Here is a 27,304-nt window from a genome sequence, read left to right as displayed (position 1 = left end):
GAAATATGTTAGTGCAATAAAATAATTAAAAAAAGAACAAGAAAATGAAAAATGTACACCATTCGAGGTATAAAACAAGGTGATTATTGAGGTGTACGGTGAGCTGATAGATGAAGGAGAGACTAAGAAATGTTTACCATTGAATGAATAAGTAATGTGCTCAAATATAAAATAGGCACTACTATAAGCCTTGCAATGCCTTAGTTTTGGCCCACATTATAGCATGCTCTCTCTCTCTCTCTCTCTCTCTCTCTCTCTCTCTCTCTCTCTCTCTCTCTCTCTCTCTCTCTCTCTCTCTCTCTCTCTATCCCTCTCTCCTGCTCTCTCTCTCTCTCTCTCTCTCTCTCTCTCTCTCTCTCTCTCTCTCTCTCTCTCTCTCTCTCACACACACACACATGCACGCATGTACCGATGCACCCATGCATGCACCAACACATGCACGCACGCATGCACATGCATGCATGCATGCGTCCACACACACACACACATGCATGCATTCTATAGATCATTTCAAATAAACCTTGGCTCAATTTTAAAAACATCAAAGAATGCAAATGGAGCTTGGTCAAAGAATGCAAATGGAGCTTGGGTCGATTTGAAAATTGACAAGATTGTATATTGAGCATAATGGCTCACACATACACACACACACAAACAATCTAGAGATTGCAAATTGACCTTGGGAAATTTTGAAAACTAATAGCATGTGGTGATGAGCACAATGACCAGTGATTGCAAATTGAACTTGGGTCAATTGGAAAATTGAGAAGATGTGATGCTAGTAAGTGAGACTAAATTGCAAGTTTTGCATTCCCTTGAAGTAGTATTAGGCTATCATTTCATGGCCATGACATTCACAAAAGGCGAAATACTTAATATTCAAACATTCTAAATAGAGTCCGTCATGGTAATTCAAGTCACTTCATTCTTGTCTCTCTTCACTTTGTTAATATCTTTCTTAATTTGGACCACCTCATTTGCCTGAGATTTTGGTTGGAATAGCTCCTCTATTTCTTTCTTGAGTTGTGAGAGCCTGTTAGCTGTAGATGCGGTTGGTACACCGCCCATGAATAATAGCTGGATGATAGCTATCTTTATGTACTCTAGTTAGTGGCTCAGTTAGTATGCCACCTTAGTTAGCTGAGTTTGGTTTGAGACCCACATATAGGGTTCACCTATTCTTTTGTACTATGAGAGTTCTTTTGGCTTTCATAACCAAGAAGAGGAAAACTATTTTCAGCCTCCACTTTTATGTATATTCCCCCATTGTGTATGTGCAAAAGCCGCAAGTGAGACTCCTTCCTTCTCTCCCACTCTCTTCACATGGTATCAAAGCTCGGTTCGTGGTAAGGAGCTCAAGAAAGAAAACCAAGTTTGTAGTGTCCTAGTAAGAGGATCAGTGTTGCTTTCCTTTTTTTTTAAGTTTGGGAGCAAATCTCTGCAGGTAGCACAACCGGAAAGTGCAAGAGTGCACTGTCTTGAGTTTTATCTCGCACATCATGGTTTTGGAACATGGCAATTTAACCACTAGACAACCTAGTCAATGTTGTCTCATAGGACCCGATGTTGATTGAGGTGAAGTAGTTGTTAAGCCCAAAATCTAGGAGTACCAGACATTGAAGCACATGCTTTAATTTTAGTACTTATTTCAGGAGATTAGGTCGAATAAAGCTACTTCTTCACCCAAAGAAGTTAATTTGAAGGCATTCTCCTACTCCTCCTACCTCAAAAGAATACTAAAGACAATGTCGTGTTTCAAGAAGTCGTTCCCAAATTATTTTACCATCCAAAAGTACTATGCTTCAAGAGAAAGATAGGATCCCAAATCCCTATAGAAGAAGAATTAAGAATCATGGGCAAAGATCCCCAAATTCTAGCCTACCCTCATCTAGCCATTCTAGTTCTTCTTCCTCCTCCTCCTCTTCTTCCACATTCAGAGAGTTCTCCTCATGGATGAAAAAAATACTTCTTGTGCTTCTACATACCGAGTCTCTTGAATCTCATAGTCCTTGTCGTTATCCTTTCCAAATATGGCTCTTCCAATGAAATGATTGACTTTGAGCCTCTCACCCCCACTACTTTTATTATGGTAGCTTCGATTTTCCTTTCCACATGAGTAACATAATTCTCCATGCAGTGGTTTTTGTCCTTATTGTGAAAATACCATAAGCTTCTCCACTACCATGGTTGAAAAGGTATTTGGTAAGTGCTTGGTTGGCCTCCACATCCTTGTGGTTACCACTCTTTTCTCAGCCTTGGCCTTTTATGGGATGATTCCACAATTGCATCATTTCGCTCCTCATTACTTGTCTTGTAATATTTTTCTATGACTGAGGAAGAAAGCACTAACATATGGAGCCCTGCCATTTATTTTGCTCAATATGCTCACTCATTATAGGATCTTATTGCTCACTTGAGGATCTTATTGAGCCCCCCTGATCACATTGTTGGGCCATTGACCATGACTCATGAACATTTATCATTTACCATAATTAAACTATTCCTTCCCAATCCGCCCCCGTGAACTTGTCGCTCTTTTTAGCATCTATGGATCTCAAGCCAATGATAACATGTGACATGCAAAATAATCATATAGAAATCAAGTACCTAAAACCATGGATATCATGAATTGAACTATCCCAACTTAACCTCCATTAACATCTTCTTAGTCCCCATTCCTCATCTTGAGCTTTTGTGCATTAACGGATTGTAAAAACAACATATATGTAAATGTTCATATGACTTGACACCATACCCTAATGATGAATTAAAGAAGTTAAGATTTCAAAAACTACAGCAATGGGTAGAAAAGGAAAAAGCTCAATCTATGGTTGAAAAGCAGGCACAAGATCTAATCCCTAACTTGGCCCCACCAAGTCTCGACACCAGAATCGAGTTTTTGCTCCATCAACAAGGATTACAACACAATGTTCCACAATTCCATTTGGAAGATGCAACACTCTCAAGCATTCCAAGCTACCCTATGTCCATTCCCATTGGAAGTCTCTTATGTAATTGTCCCACCCTCTTGGAGAGTTCCAAAATATGGATTACAATTGTAAATCCCCCTCTACCTATGGATGAAACAAAAGATATCCCTATGCAATTGAGTGAAAGGGATGCCATATGCAATATCACTATGCTTTTGATCAAAGCACATGAAGACATCCAAGCTATTGTGGATGCTAGTGTACAATGAAGAGGATTCACTTAGCATTCACCTTGCAGATAGTTCATGAACAAACCCTTGGGAATAGTGGATGGGGTATCCACAGAGGTAGTAAAAGTCTACTTTGCCCTCCCGTTCACAATCTTAGACCTACCCAAGATATCCTATCAAGTCTTGCTCGGCTACCCTTGGTTACAAGAAGCATTAGTCCTACATGATTGGGGAATTGATAAACTCAACCACCTTGGCTACGAGAAGCAGTAGTACGACATGATAGGGGAGTTGATAGAGTCACAATACAAAATCGTGATATAGCAATGAGAGTCAATGTGGGGATAGGAGTAATGAAACGCATTGTGCCTAAACCATTGGATGATATCTCCTCTCCCACGATCTCTAGCCTATCAAACCTCCCACAACAAAATGCCTGGGGATACATAAAGGAATTGGATGATATCTCCTCTCCCACGATCTCTAGCCTATCAAAAATTGGATCCAAGCATTGGAGTCCATTGAAAATTACCATACACTACATCGGAGGTTGATGCAAAGGTCACATAGGTAAAACCTCTAGTCATGTGTGAAGGCCCAATTGACCCTAAAATTGCAATGTTTATGGCTAGACTTGAATGGGATAGTGATCTTGAAGATATTATCATTGGTAACATGGCTCTAACTTTTCACGAGACCTCAAAATAGAGGCAAAATATGCTCCATCAGAAGACCACATCTTCCATAATGATTTATCCATTCTTCATGCCCTAATGGCTATCAAGCTTCCCAAAGTCAAACCCCCCCAAAAACACACAATAGAAAATGACCCTAAGAGAAGACTCGGGAGTGGACACTGATGCAATGCCGAAGATTGAACACTTCATGAGCATGAACGAGTGCAAAATAGGATCATGGAATTGTACCTCACCTAGCCTATCAAACCAACGATTGAGGCTCCTCAACTTGAATGGGCCCATGATGGTCTCGAAGGAGTGTGCACAGCTGATGAACCACTCTTTGGGAATACTTTCTTGGTGGAAAAATTACCCCACGATTCCCAAAGTCTAAAAGTTCCAAAAATTCAAGCCACGTGAAAATGAAGATTGATATTGAGACTATAGCAAAAAAAAGTCACCAAGATACTCAAATGATCAATGATGATACTAAGACACCCACTCATCATACCACATGTCTGTCTAATCCAACAAAATTAGAGGTAGATATCAGTAAAGTACCAGATTACATCAAGAATTCAAAAGTGGTAGTGTCCCCATAGCAATGCCAAGACCATTGCAAGAGTCAGAAGTCAAAGAAATTGATAGAATTGGAGAGACTATAGTGTATGAGGGACCGGCCAAACTAGAAAAATACATCTTCCCTTGAAGGGGAGGAAGAAAAACTGGTATTCATTAGGAAACAACTCACCCAAGAAGAAGAAAGTTGAAGTTCACTGGAAAACCATATTAGAGAATTTGAGAAAATCCCAATACTTTGGGACTTTTATTTTCAATCTAGTTTTCATTGTATCTTATCAAACCTTCAAAGTTGGCAAAGATGGTGTTTTTGGAATCAACTCTTAAAGAGCTTTCCAATTATATGTCACATGAGGGGATTTTAACAAATGTTTGAAAGGGTACACCATGCCCCCATTTTAAGATCTTTATAGAATGGGACTTGGGATATTTTCCAGAGTCCCTAATATGATGTAAAACAAAGCTCTAAGCCTTCTAATAATCTAAACAAGAATGTTTGAAACTTAAGGAGACCAAGATAAATGTGCAAATGAAGTAAATGCGTTAAGATATTAGAAATTCAATGTGCATATCAATGCAATACAAAAAGGCCATAATTATAGGACACCCAACAATTGTATGGTTAATAGAGCTTTTATATTATAACTACCCTAACATCTAGTCTCATGTTCCATGGTTAACATAGCTTGGTTCTCTAGAATTTTGTTTTGAAAAAAGCTCGCAACATGTGTGGAACCTTAATTAGTATATCATAAGGGAACCTCCATCATGGCTCAATTTTTGGTATTATCCACTGTCTTACCCCACACCCTCCATTGTTAAAAACCATCCATATATGTCTATGCCCTTGAATCAAACATCATTTTGGCACTGAAGTGATTCCCAAGCATGAACACACATACACACATGCATGTAAATATGCACGCACGCACGCACACGCACGTGCACATGTGCATGCATGCATGCACGCATGCGCACACACACATGCGTGCGCGTGCGCCAGGCACGTGCATGCATGCATGCACATGCGTACACGCACATGCACCATTGCAAGAGTCAGAAGTCAAAGAAATTGGTAGAATTGGAGAGACTCTAGTACTAGTATGAGGGACCAGCCAAACTAGAATAATAAATCTTTCCCTTAAGGGGAGGAAGAAAAAATGGTGTTCATTAGGAAACAACTCACCCAAGAAGAAGAAACAAAGTTCCAAGACTTCTAATAATCTAAACAAGAATGTTTGAAACTTAAGGAAACCAAGATAAGTGTGCAAATGAAATAGATGTGTTAAAATATTAGAAATTTAATGTGCATATCAGTGTAATACAAAAAGGCCATAATTATAGGAGACCCAACAATTGATCCTAGTTGAGATGACATGCACAAAAATGAAAGGTTTGGCATCTCATAGAGATCATTTATCCAATAAGAGATACTATGGTTAATAGAGCTTTTAGATTATAACTACCCTAACATCTAGTCTCATGTTCCATGGTTAATAGAGCTTGGTTCTCTAGAATTTAGTTCTCTAGAATCTAGAATATAACATCTAGTCTCATGTTCCATGGTTAGTAGACCCTACAACATGTATGGAACCTTGATTAATATATCATAAGGGAAACTCCATCATGGCTCAATTTTTGGTATTATCCACCTTCTTACCCCACACTTTCCATTGTCAAAAACCACCCCTTCCATATACTTCTATGTCTTTGAATCAAACATCATTTTAGGACTGAAGTGCTTTCCAAGCACACACATGCACACACACACACACACATCCACGAAAATGTGCACGCACACACGCATATGTTAGTCAAGTGCACACGCACGTGCATACACACACGCACATGCCAGGCAAGTGCACATGCACGTACTCGTGCACATGCGCACACGCACGCATGCATCCATGCACACACGTGTGTGTGTGTGTGTGTGTGTGTGTGAATATATATACATATACATTTATTTATTTATTTATTTATTTTGTGTGTGTGCACGCGTGCATGCGTGCGTGCATGCACACACACACATACATGTGTGTGTGTGTGTGCGTGCTCGTAATTTGGACTTTTTTTTTTGTTTTAAGCACAGCTCAAAAATCCTTCCCACATCGAAAGTTAACCTTAGCGCTATGTCAGTTCCCATGTGCAAGTCAATACCTCAAGCTACAACATAGGCACATAGCGTAGTGCAACCTGGCACTATTATTTCTCAATAAAAACTTTATTTTCTCGTACTATCATTTTGCACCAATAGTGCAAAAACTAAGAAACATAATTTCTTCCTTAGTCTATATTTGAAAATTCTTCGTTTAATTTTTTTCCAAGAATCCTCCTCTAAAAATTTAAAGTTTTTAAACTTATTGATAATTTATTTAAATGAAATAAATAAAAATAGTCCTCTTCTCTATTTTACAAAATTTTATTCAAAATAATAACAAATAAAAAATAATATGATGCATAATCCGTGATTCCTTTCCTTTTTTTCTCTTTCCTCCGGTCTTTTCCCCTTTTTTTCCTATTTTATCCTTTCTTTTCTCCACGGACAAGAGGCTCTTAGCATTTAAACTTCAATTCAAAATAAATATGGCACTCATGATATACACAAAATTTTTGAAACACTTAAATAGAGAAGAGAACCTTGAAAAAATATTTTGGATTCCAAAGAATATTAAGAGCTATGCTTGTAATTATACATTAATGTATGTTCACAAGAAAGAAATGCTCGATGAGTCTTTGTACAAAAGAGTTTGATGCTCAAGGCAAAGGGTACATAGGAGTTTAATGCTTGAGGCAAAGGTACTATCCACATCCTTTTCAATAATCATATCCCAACACTTTGTAAGGTTCTCTAGGTGAATTTTGCTTCTAGAGGAAAGAAAATTTGTAAGGAAGCATCCATATTTGGAGGCTTAAGATCTCTCGTCACACAATTTAAGAAAAAGACTAGTATGATTTTTATCCCTAGGAATCTCTATTGTTTGTTTGAATATTCTATTAGAGCTTCTATGAAGCCCCTTCTTTTTTCCTTAAAGTAATGACCCCACCATGTTAAGAATTTTGATTGTTAGCTATGCATTCCTCATTGTTGATAAAATCACATATTGTGTGGTCTAGAACAAAAGAAAATATTTGCAAGCCATTCACATGTAATCCATCTAGAAATGAACTTCAATTGCAACTAGACTAACATTGCCCAAAATTGCGAGATAAGCACCTTGGTAGCGAGCCAATGCCCACTTTGATGCCATAGAGTGGAAGGTCCATGGATAATACTTCTGCATGCTTTCTGTATAATTTTTGGATACCTCCATAGCAAAGGTTTTGCCTAGGCACCCATTCTACTGATGCGCAACAAAACCTAAATATGCCAATTTGATGTATCCCATTCGGTACCTCCGAACTCAGGAGTCAGTAAATTCCACTCTGCGATGCTTACAAAAATTATATATATGGCAATAATATTATAAACATCATCAACTTTTACGAAGATACAGGACACGTATGGTAGCAATACTTTGTACAGTCAATAAGTTTCCCTCAATGTTTTGATTAGAAAATAGAAAAGCAACTTTAGTCCTAAGGAGAGTACTGATTGATTTTCAATCTTTGAAAACCAAAGCAAATGAAATACAGAGTTTCACATATTTTGTGAAGATTGCCTTTTGACTCTTACTAGTTCTTAATTCTTTGCAAACACTAAATCCACTATGGTGGAAATGCGAATATGGCACTAAGTGTAGCATAGCCACAATAGGCGTAAAACCATGCATTGTTATGCTTGCACTTTTGCAACTTGACACATACTAAAATGGTGGTGCTACGCATGTCCCACATTACTGTAAGAGGCATAAACTAATATAAAAACACGGGGGGGGGGGGGGGGGTGTAAAGTGTGGCAAAAGCCCAGTTCAACCTTACAGATCAAAACTTCTGATAAAGTTTCTATTCATTTTTTAAGATGTATAGATGCTTTCCAATAAATGAAAATAAGTTGCTTCCTTGCACCATGTCCATATCTCCTCATGTTAATGATAGGTTTAGGATTCAAAGCTCATTGATTCACCTCTTTACATATTATAAATTCCTTTCAACAAATGGGGGAAATAGGCCCCTTGCTTCAAGCTTGCACATGCACTTGAGATTCCTTCCATGTGTACCTTAAACAAAAGCCTAGAGCTAAAAGTGATTTGGTATCTCTTAAGAGATTATTCCTTCAAGATGCCAACAAAACCAAGTGTCTCTAGGATGAAAAGTTGACATTGTTCATCACCAAAACGTGGTAGTTGACTGAGAGTGACTACAAAAAGCAATGTCAACCTAGAAACACTAAAGTCACAGATCAAGATACCACTAGCTCAAGAGAAAAAGAATAAGGTAAGTGTTGATACACAAGGGCGCATGGAAGATCCAAGAGATGTAACATGAGATTCAATAGCTTGAATCTTGCAAAATAACATATAGTGGAGAATGACAATATAGAGAAGTTGAAATCCAAAGTGGCTACGAACAAGTAGTAGTTGATGAGGGCTAGAAAGGCGCACAAACGTGATCCATTAATGACTACTCTTGACACTCCATCTCATAATGACTCACCAAGAACAACTCTCTCTCTTTCTTGAAAGATATCCATATCGACAAGGACAAAATGGCACCTAAAGATGATGGCTTATTTAAAGGCAATACCAAGATGCTTGCATGTCTAGCAAAGGCATGTCATGATACTACCTATTGGGGCTAGCTTGGACAAAAATGAGCTTGTAGCTAAAATTGTGTAATAGATGCAATGGTGCTCAAAGTGCAAAAAACCTGGAGGAACTGATGCAAAAGTGTATAGTCCATGGCAACTAGCATGACATAGAACTATATGTAAACAGTTCTAACTCATTATGTACCGTCAAAGAGCCTTAGACTAGACCACAAATAATCAGATTTAGCAGAGGATCCTACCCTATTATGAGGTCTAGGCTATAGCAGCTGCTTCACTCATTAGTTTAGTTTTAGAGTTTAGATGCCAGTATAGGCTATAGCAGCACAAGGACAAAAAAGGATTATTCCTTATTGAATTATCAGCTGAGCAGTGAGCCCTATTGTACAATCCATTTTCATTCATTAAATGGAAGTACAATGATAAGATGAGTGCATGTAGGCTTTTCTGGAAATTAGGGGATGCTGTTTTACAACTGTGCTTGCGGGATAATTCCCAAAGCTGTCACATCGCAACATCCTAACAGCCTAAAGTACATAGTACTACTTCCAAGGCTAAATAGAAAGTCACTATATTACCCCTTTTGTTACATAGCATGCGGGACTTGATGTCCCTTTAGTTGGGAGTAGAGCCCGATATTCTTGGTATTGTATGTGGACCATGTCTGGATTTAATAAGACTATAATGTAAATGCCATAGAGACCCTAATCAGTTTACATTATGATGTTTAATGGGATTCTCCCTTTAAATTTGTGATGCAATACAAGGCCTAGAAGACCAGCAAAACAAAGATGATGTGTGCATCATCCTTGGCGTGTTTTGAATTGGTGAAGCTAACTTACATACCTGTGAAAGGTTGCTCATTGTATATTGAGGGGTTATACTTACCAGCACTACATCTTGAATTGCTGGACTACAACTTTTCTTCTTGTTGGCTTTATGGCATCATTGGACCTCTCTCAGCTAATATCAAGAGGAGACAAAAGGAGATGGGGGAAGGTCCAGAGATGCTCCAAATGACATCCCTTTCTTGAATGAAATGAGGCAAGGGATTGTGTTTCAACCTTACAGGGGAAGGGCTACATTAAATGATACATCACTCAACCAATTGCATAATATGACGAGGCAAGCTCAAAAAATAAAGCCAAAAGGTATAGATTGTCCACACTGTTAATGCCTGAAATGCACACATGCTTTTGTATATTCAAAGGAATCGTCACACATCATTAAGTGTAAGACAGAAAATCACATTAAAAAATCAGCTTTCCTGATGAGATACCCTTAACTCCTCACAGTGGCAATACATAATAAAAACCAAGGTTGAATGTGGTTGGAAAAGACTAACGAAGCATCGTTTGTGCATTATTCTCTTTTTTGAGCAGCCTTTTCAATTTGGGTACTTCGTAACAATGATTACCTTCAAAAGTATAATTGTCTTTCAATCATTCTTCCACACTGTATGAAATCCTTCTAGAACACACTCTCTACTAGGAGAAGTGTCAATTGGACAAGCAGCAAAGTAGAGTTGAAGATGTTTTATATTACACATTACAAAATTTTAAAAGCGTCTCAGAAGTGTAGAGTAAGCCACAATTACAGTACAAAAGAGATTGAAACCATTGTTCCAATTAAAGCTGGAAAACCTCAATTTTGGAGTTGACAAGCTAGAAACTTGTCAAAAACAAATTCAACACATTTGTCTGGATAGTTCTGAGCACAGCCAAGTGCAGGAAACCGTTCAGAGTTGGAGAATGGATGCTCTCCAACTCACCTTTTTTACAATTTTTGTGTGTGTACATAGTTAAGGTAGAAACAAGAACTTCATTTGGCAAGGACTCAGGTCTTGCAAATGTAAGACCAATACACAAATTTTAGGCACCATCCCCGGGAGTGGAGTAGAGGTGCTTACTAAGAAAAGAATCCCATTTAGAATGTGTCAAGACTTTCCCAATGCACAGTTGGCTGAAAACACCTGCAAGGAAATAAAATGCTGTGTAAAGAGATTCCAAGCTGCTATTGTCAATAAGGTGAGGTCTCTTGCTTTGATCATGTTTCATTTGTAAAACGAAAGGAAGGGCACAACTCCAAAACACAAGAGAAATGCAATGCAGCCAACGATAAATCACATGACAATTAAACACCACACGTGTGCCCACCAACTACACTGAAGTCCACTTGTGCACAGCAAAAGAAACCAAGACCTCAAATCTTTAGCATGGCTTAGGTAATAGTTGTGCATCTAGCTATATCTTATCCCTCACACCAAACAAAACTTGCAGGCCAAACAAAATTAGCAACATTGGGGATACCTTAAGAAAATCCTGGAATCCAGCAACCTTATGCAGGTTTTATCATTGGCACTTTTATGATAACCATTAGATTGCTCCCATGCTGAAGATAATACATATCATTGTGCAGATCTTATGGTGTCATGACCTTTGGGATGATCCCTATATTTGATGTCACCGCATAGACATTCTATGTATGCCAAATTCTTTTATTTCCTTGCTGTTTCTAAGCACTCCATTTGATGCTTCCAAAGTAAGTCCTTGGGATTGGACGTGTTTTGTGCTATTGAACTCACATACACATGCCTAGCTTGGTTTTCAAATAAAAGATGAGAATCTTGATGTTGTCAGATTCAAGGATTGAAGGACCTCGAGGTGTCGGCCAAGTAGATTATTGGGCTTATCGATGGTCTAAATTGTTATGATTGTAGGTTTGTCTTCAGCTTTGGTCAAACCTCAAGTCCAGTCCTAATAGCTATACCTAGATGAATCCAAGAACATTCCCCAACTCATCCTCTAAAACCACAACATAGTGCAGTTCCAATCTCATGATAGTCACTCATAAGGTTGAAAACCATAAATTCCATCACGCATGGCAGGGACTAGCTAGTATGGCATCCCCACTGACGTCATCAGCACCCAACAGTGGGTGTAGACCATAGTGTTTTTTTTTTTTAAATGCTCTCACATATACAGATCAACACACCCACACATACTTGAGCATCCATTTATACAAAGTCTTCGTACTAAGTTTCTGTCGTCACTCCGAAGGCGAAGGGCAGACTCAGCCATGACGAAGGCTAGCACTAAAGGAGAAGGCTAATCAAAAAGTAGTCCAAAATCTCTTCATTCAAGCTACACCTGCTTGTGAAGTCTAATCGATTCCAGTCTAGCTAGCATACAGTTGTGCATATTGAACTTCTTTTAGAGACAGTCACTATATTTGTCAGACGAATATATTGTCATGGTGATCACTATACATATACTTTTGGAAAAAAATATTAGGTGATAATGCATGCAAAAGGGATCATGGGCGATTTTTTAAAAGCCTACTTAGAACTACCTTAAACTCTAACAAGAAGTTGAAAGTTGGTTCATCACCTAAACCAACCTAGTTAAATTAGCTCCAGGGTAAGCCTAACCTCCTACCAGCGCTTAGGATTAGATTGCATCTCAGAATTAGTCAAACTGAAACCTAGGGCCTATTCTAAGCTAAACCCTAACCCTGACTGACTATATATCAAACAAAAGCGCTTGTCAGGACAGATGGGTGAGTTTGGCCCAAACAGATCATGCACAGGCCGAATTGTGATTTTGAGCATAATTCTTCACCTGCTTACCCGTTTTACTTTCATCTGCTCCAATGCATGCTCCTTGGCAGAATCTGCCACTACATAATATGACTCTCCGACAGATTGTACTCTTTGAGTAATTTTGCAGGCACTTCATTTGCTCAGCCTTCCCTGGACACCACCTGCTTGATTTGTGATTTGATCTGGGAGCTCCTTGTCACTAACCCCATCTGCAATTTGACACTTGGTAGCATCGATTACCTGTTTCCTCATCAACTGACGAGATTCTGGAGCTGTGGGTTGCAGACCCTAGTCATATAGTTTAGTCCCGTCCTTTAAAAATTTTGTTTTCTCATCTGTTCTAACCTTATATGATATATTTTCTACAAATCTATCGAAGAGATTGATTGTCATCACTCCCATCTAGCCTTTCTTTGGGTTAGATGTATATTTTGGATGTTTTCATGAATCCATGGGAACTCGGATCCTTCTCTTATTCTACTTATCATAGAACAAGTTCCAGCTTGAATCTGGATACCAAATCTTTATTATTTCAGACTCGCTGACTTAGGGTTTGAAAATTCTGTCTGCAGATCATAAAAATCACTTTAACTAATTGATCCTAGGAGGGGGTGCGATCAACCATATGTGCCTCCTTTGTTTTGTGCTGTTTTGTGGTTTTATTTTAAGCTTATACAATCTATATGAGCTCATGTTTGTTATGTGGATAATGATGGGATTTATGCCGTATGAAATTTCTTCCATTTTTGTTTTGTTTTGAGAGCTGGCTTTGTTGTGTGAGGCACTTACATTGTATTTGTGAGATTATGTGTTGAAATCTGTCTGAAGTAGAATTATTGAAAATTGATTAGCCTTTCACACTAATCTACACAACTCTTAACATTATCCATTATTGCTGGAATCTGCTGAAGGCGCCACGTGTTGAGGCGGGCACGGGGTACGAGGGGATCCCACTCCCTCGCCCATAGCCATGCCAAGCCCTCTCTCTCCCCCAAAAAGCCGGCGGGAGCCACTTCCATTGATTAAACACCACTTTGAAACAACTTTGAAAACACTGAAAGGGAGGCTAGAGTGCCCATGCTTAGTAACCAGACACGACACACCCACTGGCCCCAAATGCTTTGGCATCCCTTTCGGTATTTATTTAATTCTTCAAAAATGGAATTCTTCTTTACAACAAGGCCTCACCCTTGTAGTGTGCTTCTTGCAATTCCACTATCTAAGCCAATACTTGGCCTCAACCTGCATCCAATTCCCCTGCACACACTAGTTCCCGACTGCCAGGGCAAGTCTAAGTCATTTTCACTATCTGTGTCCAACTGTGAGTGGCATTGCATTCCCCAAGGCATAAAAATGCAACACACCATCCCCCTGGCACCAACCCTGAGTATTGGTTCAGTATATGCTTGGCTTTGCTGGATCTATTTCTAAGTGACTCTGTACTAAGTATTGAAGTGGCTATAATTGATGACTAATGGCTGTAATTGAAATGTATGCAAGTTAGTTATGGTTTAATGACCTTAAGGAAACTGAAGGCTGGTTTCAGAGAGTTCCTCTTGTTAATAGATCATGTTACAGCATCATGGGCATCATTGAGTTTTTCTTGACAGCATGTTAATTGGTGTTTCAACATAGCTTTTTTAATAACACCACCGCATCCATCATGTTCACCCTTGCCATGGCTAGACCCAAAGAAATTCCACATCATGTCTAGACCAGTCAGGGATTTGAACCTTGAGATAATGTAGAATCCATAGGCTGATTTAAATTGAGAGGTAGCACCATCTGACCACACCCAATGTTGTTTTATATTTTTTGCATGGGGATTTTCCTTTTTCAGCCATTCCCAATGTAGTAGAAAAGCATGTTGCACAAATAAAGTGTCATGTTCCCTATCATCTGAAATGAAGAAATGGTATGTACGTTGCATTGACCTGGACTCCTGTGGGTTAGCAAGTAGATTGGCATTAGTCGTAGAAGAATTAAGAAAATGTTTGTATGTGATATGCACAAGAATTGTTATTTGCTTGTTGTACCAGTGATCACTTTGTATCTCATCTTGATAAAATCATCGATAATTGGCATTAAGTAGAACTAGAATCAAGTGGGAGCATGTTGGTGATAGAAACACAAAGTACTTTCATCAACAAGTAATCCCTTAATTTAAAATGGCCAAATAACAATAACAAATTCCATCATTCATCTCTTATCTGTTAGATCTTTCTAAGTTCTAAACCAAGCGTTATCAAGAGCTTTAGACAAATGAAGGGAGGAACCCTGCAAAGGATGACTCCTACGAACAACTGCCTAGAAACATGGCAAGAACAGCTCTCTAGATTGTGAATGGCGGCTGGCCTTTATGAAAATATTAAGTAAATGAACAAAAGACCAGCTCCCAAGTCAAAATGGACTTCCCAGAGGGTTTTACATGGCCAGTTTGGACAAGATCTAGGCAGGATAACAATTAAGTTGGAGGGTAGCCTGTCCAAAAAGGTGTGTGAGGCAACCTAAGAGAATTGTGCAGGGGCACCCCACCTCTACCTAATTGATGAGCAGCATTGGCCGGCAAACAAGAGACTGTCTTCCAACCCAACGTTATTCGGCAAGGGTGCCCATCAGCCCCTTTGTTGTTTTTCTTGTGTGTTGATACTTTGAGATTACAAAGACAAAATTAGAGGCCAAGGCGGTGATTATGAGGCTATCCTAGGCCACTTTGTATTATGCTATCTTCATGACGGTCATCTAACATCTAAGAACTTGCCTTGTATGCCAAGGAAAGGTAATGGCTCATCAATAAGAGTTTCATAAACAAGTGTTCATAAGCCGATTTGAGAGGAGTGGGCAAATAGCTACGTGATCAGCCTACAATAAATTGATTACACTACTCTATACTATTGAATCAAGAACACCACATCAAATCATATGTCCTTCCTACGAATTACACACAATTATCAGCCTACAAACTTCCGATCACCAATGCAAAAGTGCACAATTGCATAAAAGACAGGTCACACAATGCTTGTAATTCCACTCCATTATTGCAAGAAGAGAATACAAGAGCACAACCAGCCTTCAGTCTTCTACTGAATGATTACATACAACCAATTGGTAACAAGACATGTCCTATCAAGGACCATCACAACACCTTGCTACAAACTCTTAACACACAAACATCTCCACCTTTACTAACAGAAAACTTGAGAATATGAAGCTTCAATGAGAATAAAACTAACAGCGCGAGAGAGTATCCAACCAAAAAAGCTCTCACATCGGGTCATTCTCCTTGTATCCCTTGAATCCGAATTTTAGAAACTGGTCACATGGATTCAAGAGTACTTCTAGGCAGTCCATCAGACATCTTAAGGACTGATAGATCACTTCTAGATGCTTCTCATTATGTCACTATTAGCAAGCACATGCAAGATATCATCGCTAACCGGATTTTTAAGGTGGCATGCAATCTGGTTTACTGCAGTACAACCATCGCCAAGAATCTCGGAGTTGGTCTGCTGAGTTAGTACTGAGGACTATCAACTTGCTTGATTCTTTACAGCAGCTAAGGTTTCGCCCAAGCTCACTTCCAATTATGTCCTCCGACTCCTCCTAATATGTTCAAGTGGCAGTTTCAGAGTCTAGTACCCCGTGGAGCTCGATCATAGCCATCTCGACCAGAGTGGTTCTGATTAAACTCATCTGTTAACGAGAGCAAACTTCTCATCATATGATATCATAGCCCAAGCTCGAGATAAGGTCTCCCAAAGGGAAATCTGAGCAAGGTCCATTGATGGGGGAGAGCTAGGCTTCTCTATTACCACTCCCATGGTCTCAAAACCAAATTTCAACTTTATTAGAGTTTCTTGTTTAGGCTCCTTTGGGATACTCAAAAGCACAATCTCAATAATTAAATGTAGTCTGCCAGTATAATTTGCTAGTAGCCGAGGCGTTGAAACAATGCGCTTTCTCGGGGCAAGTGTATGTTCCTCTAGTTGGTTCAATCAAATGTGTCATGTCCTATACATTTCCAAATCTGTCAACTGTGGAAATTGACGCACACAAGTTGAATGTTCCTACTAGACCTCAATGAGCCTGGCTTTAAGTTGATCCATTGACTGCTAGGTTGCATCGCTCTCCTACTAAAGGGATTTTACCTATCCTAAGAAGCACGTAGAATAGTACCCAGCTTTCCTTTTTGGTTGGTCAATCATCCCATGGATTGCTGATCTGTATCGTTTTCTCAATTTTCTAATAGAAGGTACTTTCTTTGGGGGAAAAAAACAGAAAAAAGAGATTGTACCTATTGCATCACTGTGTCATGGTCCTTCAGCTTATCCAAAAATATTAAATGTGATGGTCATCGGTGGCTACTTGATGAATTGTATTATTGGCGTTTTAATTCTCGCGACCGCATTATCTTAAGACTTGGATCCTTATGTGGGGTTTTGACAGAGCCCTCATGTCTTGTTGGGATCGAGGGGTATGGATGGTACCAACAAACGATGTCATATTCTCAAATATTTATCCATAAAAATATGCACCCATGTGTCTAGGTCCTACAGAGTATAGGAGAGGGAAAGGGTGCATTAGGATGTATAAATGATAGGTCAAGACTCGTAGGCTAAGGGTAGATTTAAATGGGAAGATGTTTCTTGAGTGATCTTAACGGTCATGAATGAAGGGGTATCCCTCTTCATTTGGGGCTGTGCGCTCTTCTCTCCACATTGCATCCATCCGTAACTTCTTCCCACCTTGCATGTAGGTCAACATAGAAACAAATTCTCTCAAGAGGGCGCTTTTCCTCATTGGAAGAGCCAATAATGTGTCAAATTATGCATCATTGCACACATGAACATGCATTGAAAGAATTCAGTTCGTTATATACATACATACATATCTGTCACTAGAGGCTAGTGATTATTTGAAGGTGGTTTGTACCACCATAGAAAATTTTCAAATTCCTTAGATCCTAAAGAATACCACAAAGTTAGAGCCATGACTTGGACACCTTGGTTATTGAAATCTGCATTAAATATATACCTTTATAAGGCTGGAAATTTTAGATTTTTTTAAAGGAAGAACCCACTCAATGCACACAGATGATTGTACCTTTCATGGTTGCCAAATGAAAGTCTTGAATCAACAGCACTTCAGAGTCCTGTGTACTGTTCCACCTGGGGTAGCATTCTCAGAGGTGACCTCAGTATTACTTGGAAACTTGTTCCCATCACCAGATTTGGAATTCTTCTCAGACTGAAGAGCCTCTGAGAAATACTGCAACTCCTATACTCGAATGAATTTTTTTTTTCAGAATGACATGCCTCCTTATGAGATCATCTGCAGCTAGATCCACTAATTAAATCAGACTTATACCTTCAAACCAGAAACTCCAAGTACTGATGATGGGGATCGCTCCAATCTAGCTTTTCCAGAGAAAGACTGCAAAAAAAGAAGTCATAAGGGCTAGAGCAATTCTATCACTGCACATTGGAAGACTGTACAGGTTCTTGGTTAAAATAATTTGAAAATCAGTGAGTAACAAAAAAGTTGCATTAAAAACAAGTTTCCACATTTCACCATATGTTACTAAGATATGGTTATTAGTCCAATGAAAAGTTCATTAATTATTAGTTCAACGCAGAGTTCATTCATCCTTGTACATGGAATCTGGTTTGTGTGTTCATCTCAAAATATTTCAGCTCAATGTAAGACATATCATATGCTGCTATATAATTTACATTCTCATCCAGGAAACTAAGAGAACATAAACAGTACCTGCAAAAGCTCAGGCTTCTGTGCTCCAGCTAGGCCTTGAACAAATTGGCACAAGTAAACAACTCCTGCATTCGTAAGATCCTGAAACAACAATGATTACGAATTAAATACTGAGCTTAAGTGACATACAGCATTTTGCATCAAAAAACCCTGCAACAATTTATGACTGCTAGCTTACAAGCATCCGTACTATTCCTGCCATACCTGCTTTCCTTCAATTGTATCAATCTTTGTCTCCTGTCCATCCATTAACCAAAACAACCCATATCAGTAAATTACATCTCATTCTACTAAAAACCACAGTAGACTCTCATATCTTCAGAGAGATTCTTGGCGTGAAAAAATGGATATGAATGAAATTACAAATAAGGCATAAAAGATATCAACGACCAGGAAAGTAAAAATTAACAAAGTTTGGGTGCATGAGAACAACCAAACCCTCAACAAGACGCTGTACACACTCAATGTCCATCCCCATTCGAGCCAGGTCCTCACGAACTTCGCCAACCTACTCACAAAAGTAATTTAAAACCTTGGAGCTGTATTCAACGTGCTTAGATACCAATCCCTGACATCAGACCAGACACGCACAAGCATCCTAAGATACCATACCTCAAATCTGATGGCTCCAGTTACTTCCTTTTGCTCATCCATCTTCTCATTTAATTTTTCCATTCGCTGAGTTAAATGTCTCTTTGTTGCCTGCAAAAGCAAGGCCATCAAGTTCTCTTATGCAATGTGTGAGCTTGCACGCTTACACAGAGGGGAGTCGGGACGGAAAACATGAGGCAACTTGACAACATCCTGTAGTCACTTAAGATAGATTCACAATATGAAGTTCAGACAACCTACTGCTAATGCTGCAGAAACTTGCTCCAGATGCTTGGTGAAATTAGATACTGCGTTAGCCATGTTGCGTTTGGTTACATACATGATATCAGAAAAAGACCATCCCTGCAACAGGACAACATAATGCTAGTCATGTTTACAAATATTTGAATATCAAACAGCTACATTATGAGGAACGAAAACGAAGGTACATTCATTAAGTATCCAAACCATTGTAATTCAAGCCAAGCAGAAAACACTACCTTCCACCACATATAGCAGTAACCTGCTGCTCCTACAACTGCTACTGGCAAAATCAAAGATGCCAGATTGTCTGCAATTTTCCAAAATTTGTCTTCAGTTGAGATAATGTATGATATTTAAGATAAATAACATGAAAAGAAAAGGCATACAGATATTCTTTACCCCCATTTTTAATGCAAAGGAGAAATACTTTGGAACAGAAAACATGTGTGGATGTGAACACAAGGAGCTGTAGTATAGTTATCCTTTAGCAGGTTTTGTCCAATCGACCCAATTATGCATGTTCCATGTTTTGGATAATAGGGTTAAGAATAACCGACCTCCACAAAATTAGTACAATCTTGATGATATCCAGTATGCATGCTGACATGGTAGTGTTCACTGGGATATGTAAGTGTGATTGCCATTGGAGTATGGGAAGAGCTTCCATGGTGTTGGCAAAAACACAACAGAAAATTCTTCTGCTGCCACGATGGCTTTTCACTTAAGTAGGTGGAGTCTTTCTTTTATTGCCTTTGTCAACATCCTATTGAGTCAGTACACTACAGTATGTACTGCTTTTACCCAAAAGCATTTGGGAAGTCTTTTCCCATCCAGCATTGAACTCACTATTTCCATTATGGATCTGTTCTTGCATTCTGCTACATACATACATACGTATATCACATATCCACGCACACACACACACACATATACGTGTGTGTGTGTGTGTGTGTGTGTGTGTGTGCACGCGTGCGCACACATATGTACCTTTGTAAGACTAGAATATATCTAATCGTACAAATTTAGATTTTTGTTGTTCTAAAAAGAAAAATGAGCTAACAGAATTTTTTGAGACACAAAAGGTAGACTTACCTAGCAACAAAAGCAATGCTTATGTCATCATCTGTGCCCAAGCATACGGAGCTATATTGGGTTTATAAAGACCCATGGTGTCTCTTGGGCAAACCCAATGCTTACTAAAATACGTCAATTAATCAAAAGGGAAAGATAACAAGTAACAAATAAGACAAAAAGAAGGTGACTGAGCAAAAATAAACAAACACATCAAGAAACAAAAGAGAGCAAAGAAGAAAGGAAGAAGGTGACTAAGCAAAATAAACAAACATATCAAGAAACAAAAGGTCCGCTTCCTTGAGGCGTGGACTATGAGTGCATTGATCTGCAGTTGGCTTCAAGTCATCCCTCTCAATTGAACCCAATAATTTCAGAACATCCGGTGGCCTCCTTGACGACGTGAGATTCTGCTTTGTGAGATAGGTGTTCTTCACTCTTTTTCATCTCAGCCCTCCCGATCTTCGGGAACTCGCAACTTGCAACTCTTGTACCTTCTATAATGAGCTGAACCTAAAGACCTACTATAGCATTCATCACATGATGACATGTGACACTAGATACCAGGCCAGCCTAGATATGAAAAGCACGAATGCATATCAACTCGTGGATTACTAGGGCATCCAGCCATCTATTCTTAAGCTACACATTATGCCTGAAAATAATACAATCAAACTCTGAATGTAAAACTATCCTGGAATGAGATACCTGATTACATTGTGCTAGTATTCTTGTTGTTCAATCAGCAGAGATCATCAGACTGATCAGCAATAGGTCTCAAAATAACCAGGTCTGGCTTCTTATAGCCTAAACCCCACAGCAGAAGAATTTCAGACTAAATCAACACTCAAGAGCACTTTTAAGATGGTGTGTGCACACGTCAACTCCAAACAAGCACTTTGATCTAAACAGGTAAGGCACAGCAACTTGGAACAGCAACTTGGACAGCCAATTACAAAGTTTATATTGCATCAAAAGGTGGTCAAACTGATACAAAGGTTGCACCCTTCTGTTTTGATTTTCAACCAGCAGCCCAATATGCAGATGCTTTCTGGACAGTGGACCTCAGAGAGGATGAGTAGACTGGTTTTGAGAGGCTAGATGTCCCCCATATACGCCGCACGACATTATTTTGCAGCGAGAGCCCTCCACACAAATGCCTCTTTCCTGATTCATTACCTATGTAGATCGAGTCACACAGTTCGGATGCACAGAGCACCATCTATGCAACTTGGATCCACAAGAGGCAAAAAGTGTTGGGAACAGAGCATGTCTATGGACCCCTTACTGCCATATCAGTATTCAATTGGATGCCCCCTTCTTGTGTCAAGATGCCCCCTTCTTGCACTCGACACAACAGGATGATTCACCAGGTCATTAGGGAGGATCAATGGCAGGTTTATACCCATACAACATGGGTGTCCTCCTCGCAGCCAGATGCAATGAAAATGGCCGCCTACACAGAGATTTCTTCCATCTCAGTGAGCCATTGATTGAAATTGTGACTGTCATAAACCAGCCCCGTAGTTGAAACTGTGACTGTCATAAACCAGCCCGGTAGTTGAAATTGTGACTGTCCTAAACAGCTCTAAACAATAAAATGAAACCACCCACACAAAAGGGCTCGGTAGAAAATGAAACCACCTCAGCTCCCACATTACTGCAAATCATCCATGAAAGCATGAGAACCTGAAGCCTCTCAACGCGAGTCTCTGATAGGTTTGGCCCCAACAAGGGCTGGTCAAACTGAAACCGGCCTCTAATCACTCAGAGGGCAGTGGAACTAAACCTTTAATCACTTCAGCACTTATTTACAGCTCACAAAGCATATATCACAACCATTAACCATTGCATGATCACCATTTGGCATTTACCCATTTGTTCACAAACAAAACCACTGAAAAAGGGATGGAGGCTAGAATGCCCCTGCTCAACAGACATAGACAAGTGCACCCGATTGGCCCCAAACACCATGGCGCCCCTTTCGGTATTTCTTTATATTTCACAGCGAAATGATTACAAGTTGCATCTGGGAGACCTTCCCTGCAACTGAGCACGCAGCCCCAATTCACTAAGCTTTCGCAAGGCTTTCAAGCATATAACACCATCACATAAGTGCACTTAACCCGTAGGCTCAACCCAAAGGCATTCTCTTTTCCGAGTGCAATTCCATTGGCTGTCCAGATGCAATCACACTGCACCCCAGCTGCACTCTCTTTGAGTGGTTTCCAGATGGCATTCACAAAGCTTTTCAAAGCTCCAAAATAAAATCAGCAAAGTACCCAACCAAAGATTGATTCATGTAGCACTGCCTGGGCACCTGTGAGCCAAGAAAGAGGCGGCACACGAGGCCAACCAATAGCTTATGGCAAAAAGAAATTGCAGTAGCAAAATCACAACTCACCAAGCCGTGAAAACTCGAACCAAGTCCTCAATCGCCAAGAGGACATAGTAGCCAATGCCCAATTGCATTCTCAGCCAAAGAGGAGTGCAAAGGCACGAAGAAAGAGCATTTACAAGAGCCGACCAGCAAGAATTCCACTGAAAAATGCGAAAAGAAGCACTTCTGTCGCGAAGAAGTGGGAGTTCTTGGGCTCAAAAGAAGCGTGCTTCAGAGAGGAATGCATTGAGAAGGTTTTGGAGAAGTTTCATCGCCGGAAAGTCCTCCAAAACTGAGAAAAACCAGTCAACCAGCGCGTCGGACCACTCGAAATTCAACAGAAAGCTGTAGCTTTGCAAGAGGAGAGGCCCAGGAGGCGGTAGAAGCAAAAAGGTCCAGAAAAAGCCACTTTTGCAAATTCGTCCAGCAAAAGAAGTGCTCAGCTCTGCCCGTTCTACCAAACGCACGGAGGGAAAAGCATATCACTACGAAGGGGAGGCAGAGGGGAAGCCATCGGGCCAAACGGAAGTCGAGGAATCCAAACGGGTGAGGAGTTATGAAGAAAAACGGAATTCAGCTGAAGGAGGCTGAAAAACCAGTCTAAAATCTCAACAAAGGGAGAAGATGAGAGAGAAAACCACACATGTGAAGTTTAGAAGGCCCAGGAAGGTCCAAGAATGGCAAAGGAGCATGTAGAAGGCACTAGAGCCACCTGGAACTCTAGGGGGGCCACTGAAGGTACATGGCCCTCTAGGGGGCCCATTAAAAATGCCACGTCATCATTTTCCAACAACCACTCTTTTAATTTCTTGGAATGCCTTTGGGCCTAGGGATTAATTACGCTTATGTGCTAGGCACCATGCCGCGTTTAATTACACATTATTAAGCCCACGCTTGGACTTTTAAAACCAAAGTTGTCACGGTCTTGTAGTACATTAAAGTACCTAGAATTTCACGCCCCCGTGACATACCCCTCTCTTGAAACAGCAAACCACAGTTTGCTGCCCCAAAACACAGGAGCGAGCATGAAATATAGCATAAAAGGGTATACAAGAAAGCCGCAGCTATAGTATATAGAGACAGTGAAAATATGGCTAGGAGAGGCATGCATCCATCCATATATACTGCTCAAAATCTATGTGATCCTCGGCGATCAATAGTCAAGATGCATCAATATCATGAAGTCTCACAGCAGAAATACTGTCAGCTCAGTATCTCGGATGAAACATACAGTGTCATCAAGTGACCTCATGAAATCACAGTGAGCCCGTCTGTACTAAGGGAGTGGAGGTGCTACCCCCCTCTCGAACATCAGGTAATGCTCCAGACGCTCGCTCTGCTGAACTACCTGTAGGAGCCCGGACCGCAGTCGGCTCTAATTGGAAAGCATCAAGGTAAAGCTCCAATATCCCAGGTGAATCTGCCAGTTCACCTTCCTCCATCCATTTCGCATCAAGTGATGGGTAATTTTGAAATTTTACCAAGTAGCGACGGATAACTTTACCCTTGAGCTTTCTATCTCTGTGTGCCAGAATCTGCTCTGGGACCAGAAGTTCATCCTGTTCTTCCACTTCAGGCTGCACCTCATCAAATACATCCTCGGGAATATCTCCATGATATTGCTTTAATAAGCTCACATGAAAGGCATTATGTATCTTCCAATGCGGAGGCAACTTCAGCCTGTAAGCTACTTCGTTTATCTTTTTAGAAACCTGGAAAGGACCATAGTAACGCATGTTCAGCTTTGTGTACAACCTTTCCTTGCCTTTCTTATTTTTCAGCCTTGCCTTTTGAAAACGCAGCAAAACCCAATCACCTTCTGTGAATACCAATTCCCTGCGGTGCTTATCTGCTGCTCTTTTCTGCTTGTCTTGACTTCTTTGCAAGGCATATTTGATCTTCTTGTAAGCCTCTTCAAGGCTTTCCACAAAACGATCAGCTTCGAAGATTTTCTCTTTTGTATGCAAAATGGGAGGTATTTTCCTGGCGCCTTCCACTATTTCAAAAGGTGCTTTACCTGTGGATGTGTGCACCGTATTATTGTAAGCATATTCCAGCAAAGGCAAATAATGCTCCCATTTGCTTTTGTGGTCTGAGACATAGCATTTAAACATATCCAAGATGGTAGAGTTTTCCTGCTCCGATTGTCCATCAGACTGAGGGTGAAAAGATGACGAAAAATTCAGCGTAGTGCCCATATTTTCAAACAGTCCTCTCCAAAAGAGGCTGGTCATCCTCGGATCTCTATCACTGATTATGGATTCAGGCATCCCATGATACTTGAAGACATGCTGCAAAAACAATTTGGCCATTTGATCTGCTGTAATTTTCTTTCTTACTGGCACAAAGTGGGCTTGTTTGCTAAACCTGCAAATTATTGTCCACAATCCATCATGTCCAGTAGGAGTACGTGGAAGATCAAACACAAAATCCATAGCTATGCTTTGCCATGGTCTATCCGGAATTAGCAAAGGGTGTAACAACCCAGGTGCCTTCTGCCTGTCAAACTTTACTTTCTGACAAACCATGCATGTTCTCACATATTCTTCCACATCTTTCCTCAAAGATGGCCAATAAAAGTATTACTCCACTGCTGTAATTGTTGCTGTAATTCCTATGTCCTGCATATGGAGGAGCATGACTTTCCATTATGACTTTCTGTCGCATCTGATCAGTGACACAGAGTCGTCCATGCATCAAAATGAAACCCTCTTTCAACATATAGTGATCATGCCTTTGACCATCAGAAAGCTGTTCATAAATAGTTGAAAAATCAGCATCATTAACATACTGATCTTTCATCAGATCTAACACATTGTTATAAGCAATGCTCACTGCTGAAACACTGGGTTTCTTGGAGACTGCTTCAGGCTGTGGTTTCCTAGAAAGTGCATCAGCCACGACATTTTTGTTACCCGGCACATGTACAATTTGAAAATGAAACATTGAGAGGAAGTTAGCCCATCTCATGTGCTTTTCAGATAATTTTCTCTGCGTGAGAAAATATCTAAGTGACTGATGATCTGTCTGCACATAAAAATCAGCTCCAAGAAGGTAATGTTTCCATGTGGTCAAAGCATGTATCACTGCTAACATTTCCTTCTCATATATCTGCAAGTACAATTCAGCATCTTTGAGAACTCTACTCTCATATGCAACCACTCTGCCATCCTGCATCAAAGTGCCTCCTATGCTGTTTCCACATGCATCACAAGTTACAGCGAAGGGTTTAGCAAGATCTGGCAAGATAATAACGGGTTCAGAACACAATTTTTGCTTCAGCTCTTCAAAAGCTGCATTTTCCTTTGGTCCCCACCAAAACGGTACAGCTTTCTTTTGTAAAGCATGCAAGGGAGAAGCAATTTCTGCAAAGTACTTTATAAACCTCCGATAGTATGAACACAACCCAAAAAAGCTTCTGACTTCATGCAGATTTTTCAAAATTGGCCAACTCCTTATGGCCTCAACTTTTGCAGGATCCATCTTGACTCCATCCTTTGACACTATATGACCGAGAAAATGAATCTCATGCATAAAGAACTCACTTTTCTTGGTGTTTATTAATAGCTTATGTCTTTTCAACTCTTGAAACACAATAGTGAGGTGTTTCCTGTGCTCCTGCTCATTTTTAGAGAACACAATGATGTCATCGAAGAAAGTGCCCACAAACTTTCTGTGTGCTCTAAAAATTCTGTCCATCATTCTATTGAAAGTGGCAGGTGCATTAGTCAAACCAAAAGGCATCACAAGGAACTCATATAAGCCAAATGAAGTGCGGAAGGCAGTCTTGTAGACATCTTAAGGCCGTATCCTTATCTGATGATATCCACTTTTAAGGTCAATACGACTGAACATTGAGGAACCTTCCAACCGATCCAATATATCATCAATGCGTGGAATTGGAAAACGGTTCTTAATTGTGACTTTATTCAAAGCCCTATAATCAATACACATTCTCCAACTGCCATCCTTCTTTTGCACAAGCAACACAGGGGAACAGTAAGGAGAATTACTTGGCTGTATTAATTCCTTTTCCAAGAGTTCCTTCACTTGTGACATTATCTCTTCCTATTGTGCCTTACTGACGCGATAGGGAGGTATATTAGGCGGTGAGCTTCCTGGAATTATATCAATTTGATGATCCTCGGGCCTCTTGGGAGGTAATTCTTGAGGAAGTGCATCTGAGAAACAATCTTGAAAATCTGAAATAAAAGCAGCCCTTTCTCTATCTAAAGCAGAAAGAGTAGAGCCTTCTTGAACTGGTTGGCTGTCCTCTTTGACAAAAATCAAGTACGCTGAAATATGACGCTTTATTACATTGGAAATACAAGAAGCTGAAACTATAGGGATGGACTCCCCTTTCAACTTTACATCAAGTACATGATTTTTGCCTCTATGAGTTAAAGAAATCTTCTTGTTTCTCATCTGCACATCAGCCCCCACCCTGTACATCCAAGGCATCCCAAGCAAAGCATCACACTCTGGCAAAGGCATAATGTAGAAG

General features: G+C 40.0%; 1 protein-coding gene across 1 annotated transcript in view; it reads right to left on the bottom strand.

The window, feature by feature from the left end:
• Nucleotides 1-10,644: 10,644 nt before the first annotated feature.
• Nucleotides 10,645-27,304, bottom strand: part of LOC147899546 (uncharacterized) — a 55,636-nt gene continuing 38,976 nt past the window's right edge. The window contains exons 5-13 of the mRNA XM_087378272.1: nt 19,586-19,656; nt 19,347-19,448; nt 19,107-19,196; nt 18,928-19,002; nt 18,699-18,731; nt 18,495-18,575; nt 18,093-18,158; nt 17,829-18,002; nt 10,645-11,096 (exon numbers count right to left, since the gene is read on the bottom strand). Of these exons, the coding sequence (XP_087234398.1) occupies nt 17,859-18,002; nt 18,093-18,158; nt 18,495-18,575; nt 18,699-18,731; nt 18,928-19,002; nt 19,107-19,196; nt 19,347-19,448; nt 19,586-19,656 (662 nt within the window). The 3' untranslated portion in view covers nt 10,645-11,096; nt 17,829-17,858. The remainder of the gene's footprint in view (nt 11,097-17,828; nt 18,003-18,092; nt 18,159-18,494; nt 18,576-18,698; nt 18,732-18,927; nt 19,003-19,106; nt 19,197-19,346; nt 19,449-19,585; nt 19,657-27,304) is intronic.

Source organism: Dipteris shenzhenensis, chromosome 8, assembly GCF_047967505.1.
Source record: "Dipteris shenzhenensis isolate YYH24624 ecotype China chromosome 8, Dip_SZ_1.0, whole genome shotgun sequence".
Lineage (NCBI taxonomy): Eukaryota > Viridiplantae > Streptophyta > Polypodiopsida > Gleicheniales > Dipteridaceae > Dipteris > Dipteris shenzhenensis.
Note: the sequence above shows the minus strand (reverse complement) of the source record. Positions and strands in the feature narration are given on the sequence as shown.